This window comes from Acanthaster planci, linkage group LG09 (assembly GCF_054643075.1).
Source record: "Acanthaster planci isolate LZ-2023a linkage group LG09, COTS_SCS, whole genome shotgun sequence".
Lineage (NCBI taxonomy): Eukaryota > Metazoa > Echinodermata > Asteroidea > Valvatida > Acanthasteridae > Acanthaster > Acanthaster planci.
In genome coordinates this window covers 19,133,395-19,151,768 of record NC_141785.1, presented here as the reverse complement: position 1 = coordinate 19,151,768, position 18,374 = coordinate 19,133,395, and the positions used below count along the sequence as shown (strand labels likewise).

The following is an 18,374-nucleotide window of genomic DNA, read 5'->3' as shown; positions in this document are numbered from 1 at the left end:
AAAAAAACAATTCGAGTTACTATCTCGCCGCGGCGAGTTATTATCTCGCCTTGGCGAGTTAGCTAAAAGTAGCTCAACTCGCTACATATTAAGACTCAGTCTAGATACCAGAGCCAATGATTCTGACTACCGGTACTCATCTAATCAAGGGTCCTGTATCACCCAATGTCCACGTGACCACACTCCCAAACATTTCTGGGAATAGTCGAACTATTCCGAACTTATCCTGTCCATATTAAATTCCGTTTAACGTCAACACTTGTTCTTTAATGTTCCTTAAAATTGTGAAAATTGTAACAAAGATTAAAATGAATAAAATTGTTAGCCAAATGAGTAAAGGGAGAAGAAAAAGACCATTCGGGCTGTATCGGTAATATTCGGGTATTTCCGGCCGCCTCTGTACCAAGAATGTTGTGAACTGTCGGAGTTATATCGGTCGGAGTACTCCCCAATTGCGAAGCAGAACTAGGGTCGAAAAGATTGGAACATGTTTTGATAAATGGAAAGCATTTTTTAATTAAACGTGTTTTAAAGCGAATGTCATGTGTGAAGCGCTCGTAATTTAGAATTTGGAATGAATTTCCAAAAGCAGAACGAAATTTGAAGGATTAAATGTAGTTTTTTAGATTCGAATGAAGTTTTAGTGGAGGAATTTTCAAAGACGCAGCGTATTTTCTAGATTCCAAGGAATTTTAAAAGGACGTAAATCTTTACAAAGCCATAAAAAAGACTGAAACTAATTTTTACGGTCCAATTTTTTTTCAGATTGAAATAAAATATTTTGTACAGAACAGACTGAACATATTTTGAAAATGGTAAAGCAGCTATTCGGTGCACGTATTTTACACAAAATCTCATGCGATCCTAAATGAGAAAGTATCAAATTAACATGAATCTAAATTTATTAACAACCACGAATAAAAGGCAACTTGTGAAAACTTCGTCAAAACAATCTTGGAAAAAGTATGCTTCACTTTATCAAAAAATATACTTGAAGCACTATAAGGCTTTCACAGAATACCGTCTAAAAGATTGAATACTTCGTATACGCGGCTTCGGATGCGTTCTCAATTCGGATGCGTTCTCAATTCGGATGCTTTCTCAGATCAGATGATTTCTCAATTAAGATGATTTATTAATTCGGATAAAATAAGATTTCCGTAAAATACATTGGCCGTTACGTTGTAAAAAATGTCTAAATTTCGACAGAAATGTTCACATTGTAAAGTTTTTGTTCTATTTTTAAAATATTTCGAACTATGAAAATTCATTCAATCCTAGAGATTACGTTGCATATATAAAAATCCATTCACGCTTTAAAAATTTACTCGATTTAGAATCTAAAAACAGAAATGAGATCCTTAAGATTTTGGTGGGTTTTGAAAAATATATACTAAACTTCGAAAATACGAGCCTTTTAATGAACACATTAAATTTAAAAATAAAATACAATCAATTTAACAAAAATGTGGTCCAATTTTTTGACCCTGTTTCTACTTTGTAGTGATGGCGTACTGCCGCTACTGCGACCATTATACCACGGACAATTCACAAAATTCTTGGTACAGACGAGACCGGAAATGCCCGAATATTAACGAAACGGTCTTTTTCCTCTCCCCTTTCATTTGGCTACCAATTTTAATCTTTGTAACAAATTTTACTGTTTTGAGGAGCATTAAAGAAAGAGTGTTGACGTTAAACTGAATTTTATATGGACAGGATAAGTTCGGAATATTTGACTATTTCCGGAAATCTGGGAGAGTGTTGGTCACGTGGACGTTGGGTGATACAGGACCCTTGATAAGAAAAGCAGTCGGAATTTGGGTCTGGTATCCAAACTGAATCTTAATATGTAGCGAGTTAAATTAGTTTCAGCTGACTCTCCGCGGCGAGATAGTATCTCGAAAAATTGTTTTTGCAAGTGGCCCTTATACGCTTCCGTACACAAGAGACGTTTTGCATCAATACCATGTTTTCAATTGATATATAAGAAGGGCACGAAGGAACCAATCCATTCCAGAGATGGAGGTTGCTATGCAAAAGCTTGCCCCGAATCACGAGACATGGCAACAGTGTCTTTAGTCCAAGGAACTCAAATTGCTATGTTTATGTGGAATAAGATAGCGCAGTGTACCAGACTTTATTCAAATTTAACTCGCAAAAGGCTTATTGTATGAATGGGCCTATCCATTACTGCCCGGCTTGAACGACCGGTCTGCAAACTCGCCAATAGACGATTGGCCGAGGAACCGACTAGAGAATAAAGGGAAGAGTTCCGTATACGGACGCCAGTCCTCATTCCCTACAGTGATCTATTAGCCTCCAGAAAGTAAAAACATGTCCAGAAAAGTTCAATTTAGGAAGGAAAAATCAAGTCATTTACTAAGAAAACAATTAGAATTTTGCAGGCCCATAGGGTTTGTGCACGGGGCGTCAAGTGGCGTCTGTATATGGAACTCTTTCCAGAATTAACTGTACGACTGACCGATTGACCGAAAAACCATTAAAGCCAACCAAACGACCAACCAACAACCAAACGTCAAATTAACGGACAAGCAAACCGAGGTGCAGCCTTTCATATCGCCGCACATGCAAATGAGTGCATCGTCTTTTTCCCGTTGTGTGGTTAAGTAATATATCTCTTTCAGGAGTTGAATGCGGGGGGAAAACCACAACTCTTTACCGAGAAGAGCCCTAGGGGCTTCATCCTTTATTAAAATGGGAAATAGGCCTATATCATATTCAAAGCTTCCTTCCTTGATGCTATCTACTCTCAAAACATCAGGTCACCAAGTTTGTTGGCCTTGTTTTTTTTTTCTAAATTATAACGCATTCACACTGAATATTATTTTCTAAACACTTATCATCACGGCACCCGTATTCCTATCGAAAGTATGCACAGTGGTGGACTGAATTATTTTTCATAACAAGGAGAATTATTTTTTTGATCTCACTGGCTGGAGCCTGTTTGTGCAAGATACTGGCCGACCAGCCTTTGAACCCACAGACAAGCATATTTTCCATACTTCTTTTGGACAGAAGTTTGGTTACTTACCGCTTTTAACGGTGTTACCTGAAAGAGGTACTTTGCCCACTGTGAAAAAAAATACATATCATGTAGGATTACAAGCTGGAGAGAAGCTTTATTTTTTGTGTGAGAATTAACATAGTTAGAATTCTTAGCGATGTTTTAATTCTCTGTGCTTGTAAAAAAAATTCAAAAATTCCAACTTTGCAAACAACCCTATTCTACCGCCATTTAAAAGACTTTTTTTCTGAAAACTGCCAAGCCCCAAATCTACGCGGGAAACAGTTACTGCATTCCAGACATTTCAAACGCTTTCACGGTTTATCGACACAATTCACAAGGTATTCCAAGTCGCGTGACTTTTTAAGAGGGCCACTAAGCCAATTTCTTTGTGTTGTCCGTCTGCCTTTCGGCATTAAAATCTGTTTTCTCGTGTGGTGCTGTGTTGTATGGCACGGCGTCAGATCTACGGGCTAAATGAAGGCCTCCAACACCATGAATGTCAACAAAATATTTCGCCTTCACAGTGAGTTTTTCCATCTCTTAACGTAAAAAAGAGTGGGAAAATCTAGAAGGTTAGTCCTCATCACTGCACGTTAAAAAGAGTGGGCGTTAATTCACTATATCAGGATGCAAAATATCCTGAGTAGGATATTAAAACAAAACAACAACCACCCTACATCCGAATGGTTTTCACTACGGGCTGTAGTCAAAAGGAAACTTCGCTTTGGAAGAATGGAAGAGTCACTCGAGGAGATGTCGTTCTTAAATAAGAGTGGTTTTTATTCTTGCACTATCTACGTCGAACGTTCATCCAAAGTACACATTTAAATTTGATTCGTGCTACCGACGTTTCAGGGTCACTCGCACCTCAGTCATCTAACAGATAGGAAAACGGTGCCTACCCAAATGGGGAAAATTTGCCATCATGGCCAATGTATACAAAGAATAAGAGAACGCATCTACGGGTATCTGCGTAACTGTTATTCATAATACGTAACTTCAACTTGAGGTTTGGTTACTTTTTGTAGGAAGTTCGGGCAACCACGTGATTCTTTGTTAAAATTAAGATTGCTTGCGGTTTCGAACCTATTCCATAAGTTTTATAGGAGTTGCTCATATTATTATTACGATGAAGATATACTTTGTCATTAGAAAAAAGCACATTATACACACAAACTATGGGGTATAAAGGAGAATTTAGCAGGAGGAAATATCGGACACTTTACATTTCCCCAAGTTAGACTTTTTCTTCGAAGAATTTCCGGTGACGAGGGGCTGGAACTGGATCTGGGCGGCTGCACATTCAAACTCCGCCCCTCCTGTCTACCGATGAGTCACCCCTACCCGTCCGTCCGCTTAAAGCTCAGCCGAACAATTGGTGCCAAGCACTGTGGAGTATTTACCTTTTCAGTTGCGTCAAAAGACCGGTACGCCCGGTACACACGGATAGAGGTACTAAGTGATGAGGAAAAAATCGATCAGCGGTAATACAACACGACTACCGTCATCGTACTTCGGTCTGAAGTCCGAAGTCCTCCTTTGAAGCGAATTACTAGCAAATGCGACGACCTGGGGAAGTGAACTGTCGAGGAATCAGTCGTAGTGAGACCAGAGAAACGGCCAGACCTGTGTTGCTCGGTTTGTCAGTTGACAACTGACGCTAGCAAGCCTTCTGCGGGTCGGAAGGCTGACAACACCAGGACCGATCCATGCGAGGCACGGACCGGTCGAAGTCATCACAAAACGTTGGGGCTGGACCCTAAACATGCGGTAAGTCCTTCAAAATATTGCTTTCAGTCTGACTTCTGAATTAGTATATTTCCATAGTGTCTAAGTTGCACTGTGAAAAACACCTCAGGTGCCCCAGGAATACAATGATACAGCACTCACCCATAACGCACTTGTCCTAATTGACATGGAGATGTCTAGTGCAGGCATATCCAATACACCACTAATATGTGGTACGTGATGTACATGTACGACGCGAGCTTGCGCATTCACGGTGCACTTTCCATGTTTACGCAAGCCGTTTTGTAAGAGGCGCATTACGCAAATTATTTATCGTACATCATACATAAAATTGACACAAATTCGGGGGAATGTGGGAAATTGTGGCGTGTTACCAGGTGTCAATGTCACAAGTGGAGTTCGATATTCACTCAGTAAGGGGTACAGAATGCCCCTACCCAGCTGCGAGTGGCGGAAAGGATTTCCCTTCTACGTTGGGTTGCGGGAGTCTTACGGGAGGGATGGAGTGAATTTAGAACGTACACGTACGGTGACCTCATCAACTCGCATCATGGACTCCGTGAGTGGAAACGACTCTGGTCAATCCATAGAATCGTAAGTTAAGACAGCCCCAGGATTCTCCTTCAACTTGTTCGATCGATATTTTCTAATATATACACGTGTTTCCTTTTGCTGCCTTCCAGTTTAGCAGCGTCTTGAGGTCGTGAGATCACCCCGACCGTTCTGCCTTCAAAAACGTGTACTTGTGCGATAAGAGGAAAGATGCCTTGTCATTACTAATTCTGTGGTATTTTAATTACAATCATGAATGAAATATTGGAAATGTAAGACCTGTCAGTGTTACTGGATATTATAGGGACTGTTGTAAACTCGTTTTCCCCCTTTGTTGCCATGCAATAGCCCATCTCCTATAGGTGTGAGAAAAAGACTTATAAAAAATAGGAGAAGGGAGGACTACTTGGGGTTACCGGATTACTTTTGCTGCTGCGACAGTTATAAGAAGAGAAAGAAGAGAGAAATCCGAAAATAAATATTACACAAGAGTCCCCATGCATGCACTTTCATGTTGGTATCTTTTGAGATTCCTACAACTTTTGAAGTCCATCATCACAGATGTACACACCAGCATGACCGTACAATCAGTGTTTTACATACAAATTGTGGACATTCCTTTGTACTCCCGTGGTTAATTAAGGAAACTTGGGGAAAATGCTCCTTTTTCTCCAAGTAGGATAACTCCTTCGAGCTGGTTTTCGATGATGATATCCTGGACTGTTCCTCTGTTTCAATTTGCCCCTCCCTGTGACTGAGTTTGTTTATGGTAGGCGTCCTCATCCTCCGCACAGCGTGCTGGCGCGAGTGGAACCCGTCTATTTTTAGCCCACGAAATCTTCCACCCCCTCATTCGGTTGGCTCTGGTGCGAGGGTGATCGAACGGACGATTTTGTTTGTATATTTGTTTACTGTCTGTCACTGACTCACAACTTAACCCTAACCCTCCTCAATCCTTCACCTGTTGGAGGACTGGGGAGTGTTAGGGTTAATTGACTTTCCAGACGATATTTGTGCGTTCTACATCGTGAAACCTCACCGGTTAGAAACCTCCATTGTAGATAGGGTACAAGGAAAACGTTCCGTTTTATGAAAACTTGTATAAAATCTACACCCTTTGAAAACGGTCGTTTGCAGGAGACCTCATCCCAAATCGTGTTTGTATCGAGTACCTTAAAATTACCAAAAATAAAAGGTGCTATAGGTTTGTAAAATAACTTCCTAGTCAACTTTGGCATTAAGAAGAAGTGAAACAGTGGAACTTGTACCAAGTCGGCCGTAATTCGTAATACGTAAAGGCCTACGTATAACAATTTTGAAATCATCCGTATAATTAGGTCATTTCTGGCCAGTTAAGTTGGGTATAAGCAGTCGGAAGGTTTGCAGATATAGGATTTTTGAAAGGAAGGATCGAGGTTTTGAAATTAAGTTTTTATTTTAAGGCATTGTGTTGTTGAAGTCAACATAGGTCTATTATGTAATCTTGCACTTTATCCCAGAACAGAACATTTTTGAATTGTCTCTTATAATTACATTTATGTCTATTTGAGCAAATTACGAACATTAGTCTAGGCGGTGGGAGGAGCCACGCAATCACTCCCCTCTCTGAACCTACCCCCTGATGCCCTCTTGAAATTCTTATCTGGTTACTAAGGTAATTACACACAAAAGCAACAAATTGGAGTATGTTTACCATTTGTTGTTGGCAACGAAGTGGTGTTCCTCGAATTTGATCAAGTGCTTGACTCTGGGTACGTAAGAGTTATTAGGACTTATCTTGGTCTCCAAGGTAATCGAGATAATCGTCAGGTGTTGGAAACTTGTTTGAACTTTTTTACACGCTGTTGTTAGCGATGAACTTGCTCCTCACCTGTTAGCAAGATAACGGTAACTCTAAGACAAAATAATATACGCTTAGTCGGTTACCATGGTAAATTAATTCATACGGTGTCGATTACGGACAGGTGGTAGCTGGGTATAAAATGAACTTCCAGTCTGCCGGCACTACAGTATGCCTTCTCGTTTGATCGTGGTGCCATGCACGCTACATCTATAATGATACGTCATCTCCCATGGAGGTCTACGATACCCAATTGATTGTGCGTTGCTCGGTCATCCTTTCTATTATACTCGGAAATACAAAGAAAGATTTTGCACAGCAGTGTTCCCAAGGCCGGCTTTGATGAATGGGCGTGCACTCTACACTTCTGAATAAGTTTTGTGTAACTGGCTGGATTCCTAAGTTGTCCCATTGTTGTCATTTCCTTAGAAGACAATACCTTTTCGGCCAACGCCCATAATGATTAATGAAGAATCATGAACAACGCTTGTTGTGCCTACTATGTTCGTCGTATTGGTGTCGACGCACACCAGGTACTAACTTGAAAAGAAAAATACTCAGGTGCATGGAGTCGGTTTGTTTTGGTTGAATAATGTCTCACGCTCAAGCCCCAACGCGTCATGGCAGTTTCATCATGCGTGCTGATCTGCCCTTATCCAATGAAGTGCTTAGTACGGAATGATACAGCAAATCCAATTACAGTATTGAAGATGACCGTTTTTAAGCTGCCATCATGAAATCTCCTCACGTAGTTGGTAATTGTGATTCAGGCTGCACCTCCAGCAGAGTTCGAGATTCGTAAAACTTCGGTGCATTCGTTAAATCGGCACATGATGTCAAGTAACTGTCTTAAAATAAATGGCGGCTCCAGAAAATGAAAATCCCAACAGAGGTAACCTCGCCAGGTAAGTCTCAACTCTCAAACTGAATAGGTTTAATTGCATGTCAGTCACCTTTTTCGAAACACTTATCCAACTGACTGACACAATCCAAGGGCACAATTTTCTTAGAGCTCGTGCCTTTCGAAACTTGTTAACCTCTTTTGCATGTGGACAAAGCCAATGTGTTCTCGAATTTTCATATTTTTCGCGCTACCCAGGTTTACTGTGGCATCATGGGAACGTTCGGCCGGCTGTGCAACTTTGCATTCAGCTAGCTTCTTCTGCATGCAGCATGCATTGCCTTGCACTGATTGAGAATTCTCATAAATTAATTTTGTTCTGATGATACGTCTTTGATTGCCTTAGCAGAATTTGCCCCACGAGGATCTTGAAAACTGTAATCCTACATGTAATTACATGTATTACTGCTTATTTACAAGTAAATTAAGCAGTTTTTTTTTAAATATTCCAAGCAAATCACCAATGTTTGTTTTAACTTTGAGGCATACAAACTCGTGACGCAAAATCAATTTGACCTGAGTCGACTTGCTGAAGTCTACAATTTGGATGCGGCCGTAATTTTCAAATGGACAAAGCTCTTACTGTTGTGTGACGCCTGTCAGAATGAAAGACCATGGGGAAAATTACGTTTCTGTTCGTCTGTGTTAAGAATAGAGACTCAACCAATAGAAACTGGTGGAAATTTATCACAAGGAAGTTGAAGCAGTCCAAAGCTTATTTATGCGATTTGATAGAGAAATGATATGCCTATGTCGCAAGTTTATTGACCTTGTTGAATTTCATGAAAGTTGGGCGGTGCACGGTAAAGACGATCTCTATTTGTAATGTGAGAAAATGTGCAAATAAATAATTCAAGGAAGCAGTTCGTGGAGTGTTGATGCTTTTAGTGAAGAATATTCAACTTTGTTCACTCTGTTTGCCGTAAATAGTGATCCAACAATATGTTATTTGGGGCCGAGGTTTTGATAATTTTCAACCTAAATTGCCACTCCCTTTGAGTCTGCTCGAAAATGAAATGCAAGGACAATGGGGAAGAATGGAAGATTACCATACTGCTTATGCATACTCTAATTACAGATTAAAATCGTCAAATGAAACAAAATCTTAACTTCACTTTCTCAGTGTCGTGGCAAAAACGTGCCATGAAACTCGAAACGTCACTCACGGCGAGTTGCCGCGTTCAATTTCTCTTATCAGCATTCAACACAGGTGTGACAATATATAGGAATTTCTCCTTCCTTCAGTGGCAAAGTGAAAAACAACCCTTTGGATGTTTTTCGGGGGAAATGTTTCAAGGGAAAACCTTTATTTGTCGAGAAATAATTTCCTGGTAATTCAGTAAGACCCGCTGGAAGTTTGGTTTCACTCCCGGGTTTTGGCAATGTATCTGCCGGTCGTTAGTTTGAATCACTGGGGATGCAAGAGCCTAGGAACAAAAGGAGATGAGGAGAAGGTAAAAACTGTGCTAGATTGGCTTTGAAATGAAGGCTTTAAAGTCGTGAAGGGAAAATTTATCTAAGTTGTATGAAATGGCGCACTGTATTTGTGAATTCTGCTCTATAGGACCTGAGCTCAAGAGGGTTTGGATGCAAAAGCAAATTGAGTTCTTCAAGTTGCAGAGACGAGCACCAGTAACATCATTTAGGAATTTGTATTATGAAAAACTTTTGTACCGTAACAGTGAAGTGTAACAGCTTGTTTTAGAACATTTCTTTAATGTCATCACCTCATGCTCTAGATTGGACTCCACATCATTAGATTGTAATAAATTGGGTTTTGTGTTGCATTATTTGATATGTTTTTGTTTTCTTTCCTTTCCCCTTCATTTACTATCCTCTTTCGCTTCATCTTATTTCTCAACAATATCCTAATGATCTTCCTTGATCTCCTTCATTCCCTTTCCCTACCCCTGTCTCTTCCCTTCCCCAGACTAGTGCTGGACACTTCCGATGCAATGGCTCCTGCCTCTTGCAAGAAAACCCCTCCAAAACCTGTTCTTCCACTCTGCCGAATCTGCACGGACGAGGCATCTGGTATTCACTATGGTGTGACATCATGCGAAGGCTGCAAAGTAAGTAAAAGACATTGTTGTATCATTTAATGTGAGGTGATTTTTGTCAAAGAAATATTTCTGTTTTATCAGTGAACAAGTTATCATGAAATTTACACTACAATATCATTAATCCAAACCTTAGTGTTGTTTTGGTCTTCTAAAATAATCTAAATATCAGAAACAACATCAAGACTGATTCATATTAGTAAAATGTTTGTTTGTGTTTCATTTTTAAATACACGTACTCTACACTTTTGGTGAATCCCACAAGCAAGCGCTTGTCCTTTGTAAAAATTGGGGGAGGGGGCAAGAGATACTGCACTAGAAAGGGGCGTAACTTTAAAGGGTCTGTTGGTATTGTCTGAGTTATAATTTGTTCAATGGGCCAGAAACATGCCATTCCAACATGTGAAGGAATGTGTCAGTGGTGAAAAAGCCCTTTGTTTGAATTGGGAGGGACCAGTGGAATTGAATGGGGAGATTTTTGTGGTTACCCATTCTGTAAGCAGAATTTTACTTGGAGTAAAAGGGGTGGAACTGCACAGGTAATGTAGCAAAAACAAGAAGTCCAATACATTTAATTATGTAGTAAAACAGGTGAACTGAAAGTTAATTTGGGATATTCCCATTTTATTTTTGTTTAGGGGTTCTTTAGGAGATGTATAGGTAACAAGACGTTAATTGTACAGTGTCAAAAAGACGGAGACTGCAACATTGATAAGAGTAGCCGAGGGCGATGTGCGCACTGCCGATACCAGAAATGTTTGGCTGTAGGCATGTCAGTTCATTGTAAGTACAAAAAACAGAATCATGTATACCTAATTTGGAGAAATGCCGAGTTACTTTTAACTGGGTTAAGTTCGTAAAGCTGTGAGCTCTTGAATGAACTCTTGGTATGACTCATTGCATGTCACCATATATGGAGAATCATGTTTTTATGGTTCTCAACTAGATCACTAAAACCTGCTGCGCCCTTTGACATCTAAGTCTGTATTTTCCTCTTTGGTTGTCGATTCTTTTGTTGTTGATTTCAAAACGAATGTTCCGTGTTGTTGGAAATTGTTCTGTTGCTGTCAGAAAAGAAAGGAACAACTTGGGCAAAAAATACTTAAGAAATTAGTAATTTCTATGACAAAAAGTCAACAACTGAAAATAAAATAAAATTTATAATCGTTGAATGCACTCAGGAAACAGCACTGTCATCCTTTGGCTTTTTATAATTTTAAGTTACTGACTTTGTAACGGTGAGTAATTTGTAAATTAATTTCAAGGTTGTCCGTTTAGAAAGAAAAAAACACCCAGTGATAAAGAAAAGTACAAAATCTAATAATTAGCTGAAAAGCATTGCACTTTGAATGGTCATTCTGACAACCTTGATTGTCTGAAGGTGTAACATTTGAGCTGCAGTTGTACAGAGGAACTGTATGTTTTAAGGAGAAAGCACAGAATTGAACTTTGGAAATTTTCTGACTGTTCACTCACTAGCTGTCAGGGTAGGTCGATATTCCAAGAAACAGAAGGCGAGGAATCTCCTTGAGATCCAAAGCTTATCCACGAAGGAAAAAATCCAAGAACGAGAGCAGAAAGACAGGGAGATGTACGCCCTCATCCAGAAGCTTGTCCACGCCTACGAAGGGACGTGCTTCACAAACAATACACAGGCTCATGTGAGTTGGGTACCAGACGTTTTTGTAACGTACACCATAAGCCTCATATTCAAATGTATAAGCACATCCATTTCTTTGTAAAAATGTGGTGCACATGTGTCAGCGTAGGGCATTTCTCTAATTTACAATGCTTCTTAAAAATTGAGAAGCGAAGATGGTTAATGGGAAGTGGCAAAATGTTCAGCTCAAATTTCCGTCTTGTTGAGCTCAATATCACCTTCTTTAGCAAGTGCACACACACACTCACACACAAAAAACACTGAAGTTGGGTGTGCCTATGTATGACAAAGGGATTGTGAAGGTTTCATTTGGGCTAGAGAATGGGATGCAATATCGAGCTGGTAAGGATCAATTGATAAAGGGAAATAAAATTGAAAAATGGCAAACTTTTTTTGGACAAACTAGATTGCACTGCATCTCTTGTTCTGCACATGGCCAAACGTTTCAATGTATTACCCAGTTTGAATTTATAAGTTTTAACCCTAACAATCAAGAAATTATTTATCTTTCATTTCGAGTTATTTTCCTCAAAGCTGAGAATGCTGTAAACACAACAAAATATGAGTAATGCTACGAATTAGAACGGAATGAATTAAACATCAGCAAAAATTAAGTACACTGTAATAGTGCTTAGTCTAATTTAGAGTACTCAAATGTTCCAATTTCGAACAACACTTGAATCCTTGTAGAAATGTTAGTGAAGGTTGTGCAGAATGACTTGTCAGTGGCTCAGTCCAACTTAGGACGCACTTCACATTTCAAAACATTTCTACTGGAAATACCTGTAGCAGAGCTGTTAAAGTTTTTCCTTTTACACACTCTTATGCAAGTACATTGTCTACAACTTTCAGCTGAAATTGAAAGAGGCATCCCTGGACTGTCAGATGGACACCAGCCAGGATGACCTATCCTACCTCGCGGCCCAGGAGTTTGCCCTTTTGGCCCCCCAGCCCTTTGTTGACCCCGCAGCTATCTATGCCCAGATATGTGCCGTCCGATCCTTCCTGACCGACATGATCACTCCATCAGTGGTGAATGTTGTCAAGTTCAGCAAGAACCTTCCGGGCTTTTGCGACCTTTCACAGGTGGGTTTCCCTTCGAGGATTGGGGGACGAAGTTCAGCCAGGTCCTGCCCTTGACGTCTTGTGGGTTCACAAAAAAGGCTACTAGCCGAGAACAGGAAACAGTACATAACCTTGAAAACAAATAGCTACGGGAAAATATTGTAGAGTTGCAAAGCTCAGAAAGGTGTTAAGCAGCGACAGTATTTCCTTAATAGAAGAAGCAGGTTGGAGTTTAAAATGTCATGAAATCTGTGTTGTCTTGGACTGGTTCTCAACAGATTTTAGCTGAGTGGTATTCTCTGCATAGCAGCTCTAATAAATTGTACCCTTCAGGTTTCAACTGCTTCCCGTTCTGGTACGCTTTGCTTGGGCTTTGACATCACGGCGCAGCTAACAATGTACATTTAGTATTCAAGATGGCAGAGCCTCTGTTTTGCATAAGTGGCTTAGCATTGCTTCCTGAGGTATCCGTTCCTCAGTATTGTGGCTGTGGCTACTCGCCCAATCTGGCCTTCCTCTTGATTTGTGACATATTGCCACTGAGGTCGGTTATGACTTCCTGTCATCCTTGTCCTTGCTGCCTTTTACATTGCCGTTTGTGGCTTACTGGACTTCAGGAGAGCACTCGGGATGTTAAGCCCCTATCCCCATTTTACTTCGAAAATTCCGGTCAAGGAAGAAAACTGACTTGGTACTACACCAATGAATTACCGGTACTGCAGTTGTTCACTGGGCTGAATTTCGTATTATCTTGAAATGCCATATTTAATTTCTGGTCCTTTGTAAAAGTTGCCAGATTCAAGAAACAACTAAAAAAATCATCGGCACATTTGTAAATCTGCAAATTTTATTCTGTTTCATCAGGGTGACCAGATGACCCTTCTCAAAGCTGGTTTCTTTGAGATCTGGCTCATTCGGACTGCCCCCTTCCTCAAGCTCCTTGACGAGGACACACTCAGCTTTGGCGGGCCCAAGGTCAGCGAAGAGCATCTCACCTTCCGGCTCTCGCACCTGCAGGGCCTGGGCAAGGAGGAGCACTTCTGGGAGACACTCTTCGATTTTGTCCGCAACTTCAACGCCCTGGATTTGATCAAGGAGGAGCTGGCAATCTTTACTGCAATCATCATCCTCTGTGGGGGTAAGCTTGCTTCCGATGTCGCTTAGCTTTTCAAATTTACACTACTGCCCAGGCACCACTTCTCTCTAAAGTTGAGCAAAAGGATTTTGGATAAAGCTGCAATTGCAGCTCAACTTGTTTTGGTTACTGGCAAATTATTATGTTTTTTTGTAAGGGACAGCAAAACTGTGAGAATGCCATTGAAAACACAGACCACGAGTGTTCCAATTTTTCATCAGCTCACTTCTTGTCCGGTATTTTGCATTCTGCCAGATCACAAAGACAAATATATATAACACTAGCCCCACTAGACAACTGGAGACAATTTCTACCTTGACAAGATCAGTGGCCCACGCTTACAATAGGAGTTCACTTGGAATGAGGGCACAGGACAACTGAAATTCAGTAGCAAAATGTGCAATCCCTCCAACAACATACACAGCTGGGCTCAACTATCAAAATATCTCTAGTCAAATAAGGGCAAAGGATTTGAAAGTAATTAGCACAGTTGAGACTACTTTATGTGTACCCAAGAAAAAGTGTTTCTGAATGATTTTCATTTACTGAAAGACCATAAAGTAAACAAAAGCTTGTGGTGGAAATACTAGTTAAATTTGTTCAGCTGAAATAATAAGGTGTAAAATGACAAAAACTTAGCAGCAGTGGTGCATGTTATGTCAGTCTTGTGCAGTCAACAGATCGTTAACCCTACCAATCAATTTACTACTCAGGGAACTGATTGTCCAATGAGAGTCCTTCAAAATTAGCCTGAACTGGTAGCCTTAGCTTGAGGGTGCAGAGTAGTGGCAAAAATATGTACCCTTTGATGGGAGCATTGTGGGGAAAATGTCTCGCATTATCAAGGTACTTATATGTCTGGGTCTTTTATCCTTTGCGACCATTTCGCGGCTTTCCAGATCGTTATGGACTTCACGACAGTGCCCGTGTTGAGCAGATCCAGGGGGAACTGGTGGAGGTCCTCAAGCGCGAAGTCACACGACGCGACTGGAAGAACAAGCAGCTGTTTGCTCGCCTCCTGATGCAGGTCACGTCGGTCCGCGTCGTCTCGATGCTGTTCAACAAATGTGCCAACAACTTCCGTCGCGCCTGGCCCCACATTGAAATTCCTGCCCTTCTTGCAGAGATCCTGGATTATGAGTACTAGAAGCTCAACGCCATCTGCCCCAAAATTCCCCTTTTTCGTTAAGTTTGTTGTCTCATTTGTTGTTGTTTTATGAGATATTTTCATGTGAATGTGTACGGAGTTCGAAAGTTCTTGATTACAATTACGTGTGTGTGTTTTTGAGTGAAAAAAGTAGGTTTTGTGAATATTTGAGTATTTCTGAGAATGTACAGTAAAGATGGAGTAAGAAACTTGTGTCCTTGAGAACACATGTACTTCCAACTGACGCAAACCTTTATGCCTGATTATATTTATTTCTGAACATTAATAATGAAATTGATGTATTGAATGAAATGTGGTAGTCTTCTGTTAAGTTCATTATGCAACAGACTTTTGCAGATGAATGGAAAACCAACTCTGTCCCTGAGCTTGTGGATCAGCTCTTCTGAGACAGACCTATCGTATTTAAGATATTACTTGGTTTCAACATCCTTGACGTCAAATTTTAGATTTATTTTGCACTGGAAAACACAACCATGCACCATCGCTCAAATGCACTTATATTCGACTGCTATTCATTGAAACTAATTCTTTTTCACACTGCTTGTATTTTCCTGTCTTTCATGTTTTTTCAGGAAAGATGGATCGCTTTCATGTTTCCTACAAACCCTCTCGATTGGCTAAAACCTTGAATTTCCATTCCTCATATTGTTATGTGGCATGCATACAGTTAGCAACAGTGAACATTTAATACTGAGACATTCCAACAAATTCAAACTATAGTTTTATCAATGTGAAAAGATATTTTCAAATGTATTATGGCATAATCCAAAAAGAAAACCTATTTAGGCAAAATATGACCAAGACATGTACAACAGTGATACCAGTAACGGTCATTATGTGCATAGCTTGGGTGTATTTTGTTTTAGTATGGGGGTTTCCTTTTTCTTAAGGTGGACATCCTGTCGTAGATAACACATGCTTCTGAGACTTTCTGCAATGAAATGCTTTAGTTGTTAAAGATGGACAGTTGTTCTGGTATTTTACCCAGTGAAACTGCTTTAAAATAGAACCATAAACTAATGAGCTAGATCTCTTGAGCCCTCGGCGAGTTGCGTAGTTTGTCAGTTGCAATCTTTATAAACTGTCTTAATGATTCCACTTTCCTCAGCAGCACAAATACCACAAATATAACTATAGCAACATGGGAATAGTTCAGTATATGGCACAGGTATTATATAGTATCTTGAATTTATGTATATTAGCATCAGAATAGCTGTTATGTTCAAAAAAGGTGCATGGGCGACAGGTCGTTCATTTAAGTTTTTCTTTGTCTTTAGAGCAGACTGGACCCAATTAAGGATTTGTTCCTAGTACTCTTAATAAGTTTGACAAAACTGTAATTTAAGTTTTACAAGCAATGACCAAAGAGACGTAGATGACTTTTCCACCTTACATACATGTACATGTATTAACTTTTGTTGGGCATTTTATTTTCTAAAAAATGAATTACAGTTATGTTTGAGTACAAAGAAACAATTAAATGGTTGAGTACGATGAAATAATCAACACTGGAAAACATTTTCATCGAGTTTGACAGAGGTGTATTGTTAGGGCTCTACAGGAAAGGATTAAAATAGGGGATTCTATCTGTGAGTTATAAAGCAAGATTACTGATGCAACCTTCTGTATCTCCAGAACCACTGAGTATTAATAGTTGGAAAATAAGAATGATTCCATTCCCAAAGCGAAGCTCAAGTTGCATAAGTTTGGTTACTGACAAATTAGGTGTTGTACAATTTTTGTTAAAGAGTTTTGTAATGCATCAGAGGGCACTGCATATGGAACCAGTTTGGTCTTGCTCGCCAGCATCTGCATCTTCCACTTTAGCAATGTTTGTAAAATTTTGGTTCATAAACTTAACACTTTCTGTAACACTGGATGTACATGCACGGCCTGAGAAACCTCGGTCATACACACAAAGATTTTGAATTAGCATTGTACCGGGGACGGGATTGAACAGAATTCAAAGTCCCAACACTCAGCAATTTAGGATGATTCAATTTTGTACTCAAAAAATATGTTTAAAAAAGGGAAATGCAGTTTACCATGAAGTCTAAAAACCAGTTGTGTTTTGCTTCGAGTGGTCCTGCCTTTTGTAAAGCAGTCTTTTGTAGCTTACTTGGACAAACACCAGCCCCGGATTGTTAATGGGGACTTTCCAAATCCATATTGGGTAACTAATATTTTTGGAAATAGTTTTCCGGTGATAAATGATGTCGGGTATGGATGGATTTTTGATAACACAGTAACAATTTCCCCTTTTCAGGGACTGGTCTTTTTTTCTTTATTTTTTGGAAAGACCGATTTCGAAAACACACAAGCAAAGAAAGTACTGTAATCACTATTTAAGTCATGACGACTAATCCTATGCGTTATTTGCACATTACTGAAAAAGCATACCTTGGTCTTTGCCAATGAATTGCTAAAATTGGGGGCATGTGACAAGCGGTCACCAAAGTATTATATATGTGACCAGATGAGATGTCTGTTGCTGTATTTGGGAAGATAGTTACCAACACAAATGTAATCTCTTTGAGTTCAACGTATCTGGCAAAAATGTTAACCGACAATTAGTTCAAATACAAATTTTGACAGATGTTCTCATAAAAGCTATATTTTGATTTATGATTCAACAAAATCACTTGCCTTAAGTACTGTACAGCACTTTAACAAATTACTAATACAGAATATGACTTTAAAAAGTAATATATTTTTTTCCAGGAATAATTTTTGTTAAGCGTTGATAAGATGGAAAACTTGCGTAGAATGTTTCTATAGAGGTCATGACTTCTCATCTGCTGGTCAGAGAGAATTGTAGCATTTTAGTTTCATTTACATTTCATTTTTTTTGTCACTTATGATTCAATTATGTAGATATACAATGAAACAACATGCACTTTGATTTGATGAGAGATTCATCTGTGTGGTCTAATTTTACTTTTTATTTGTGAGTGAATAAATTTATAATTATATTGTAAGTTTGTTTTCCAGCAGTTGAACTTGAGTGGATTTGTTTCATTCCAACCTTTTTTGTAAAATTTAGGATATATGGTAAAAATTTTACAGTCTAGCTCTACAGCAAAACGAGGCCAAAAGCAAGAAAACCCACACCCCAAAGGAGAACAATCTTGTTCTGACACCATTTTTAGTAGGGGGGGGAGTGCTTGCAAATACATTGTACATGTGATTCTTTTTTCAATGGCCACTAGCTCC

At 39.6% G+C, this 18,374-nt stretch overlaps 1 protein-coding gene across 3 annotated transcripts; it reads left to right on the top strand.

Annotated features, from left to right (window-relative positions):
• Positions 1–4,389: 4,389 nt before the first annotated feature.
• On the top strand, positions 4,390–18,139 carry LOC110976584 (nuclear hormone receptor E75-like). 3 transcript variants are annotated; one of them, XM_022229979.2, is made up of 7 exons: positions 4,390–4,801; positions 10,004–10,145; positions 10,772–10,916; positions 11,613–11,794; positions 12,646–12,879; positions 13,723–13,996; positions 14,893–18,139. In XM_022229979.2, the coding sequence occupies exons 1-7, from the start codon at positions 4,797–4,799 to the stop codon at positions 15,138–15,140; spliced, it is 1,230 nt and encodes a 409-aa protein (XP_022085671.1). In that variant the 5' UTR covers positions 4,390–4,796; the 3' UTR covers positions 15,141–18,139. The 3 variants fall into 3 exon arrangements, with proteins under 3 accessions (XP_022085671.1, XP_022085669.1, XP_022085670.1); XM_022229977.2 differs by lacking the exon at positions 4,390–4,801 and adding an exon at positions 4,851–5,374; XM_022229978.2 differs by lacking the exon at positions 4,390–4,801 and adding an exon at positions 6,221–8,077.
• The last annotated feature ends 235 nt before the right edge of the window (positions 18,140–18,374 follow it).

Excerpts from the sequence above, each read along its gene's own strand:
- LOC110976584 (XM_022229977.2), top strand. The coding sequence starts at position 5,208 with ATGCCCCTACCCAGCTGCGAGTGGCGGAAAGGATTTCCCTTCTACGTT. Across the intron at positions 10,917-11,612 it reads TGTAGGCATGTCAGTTCATT|CTGTCAGGGTAGGTCGATAT; the intron begins GTAAGTACAAAA and ends TTCACTCACTAG. Across the intron at positions 12,880-13,722 it reads GCTTTTGCGACCTTTCACAG|GGTGACCAGATGACCCTTCT; the intron begins GTGGGTTTCCCT and ends CTGTTTCATCAG.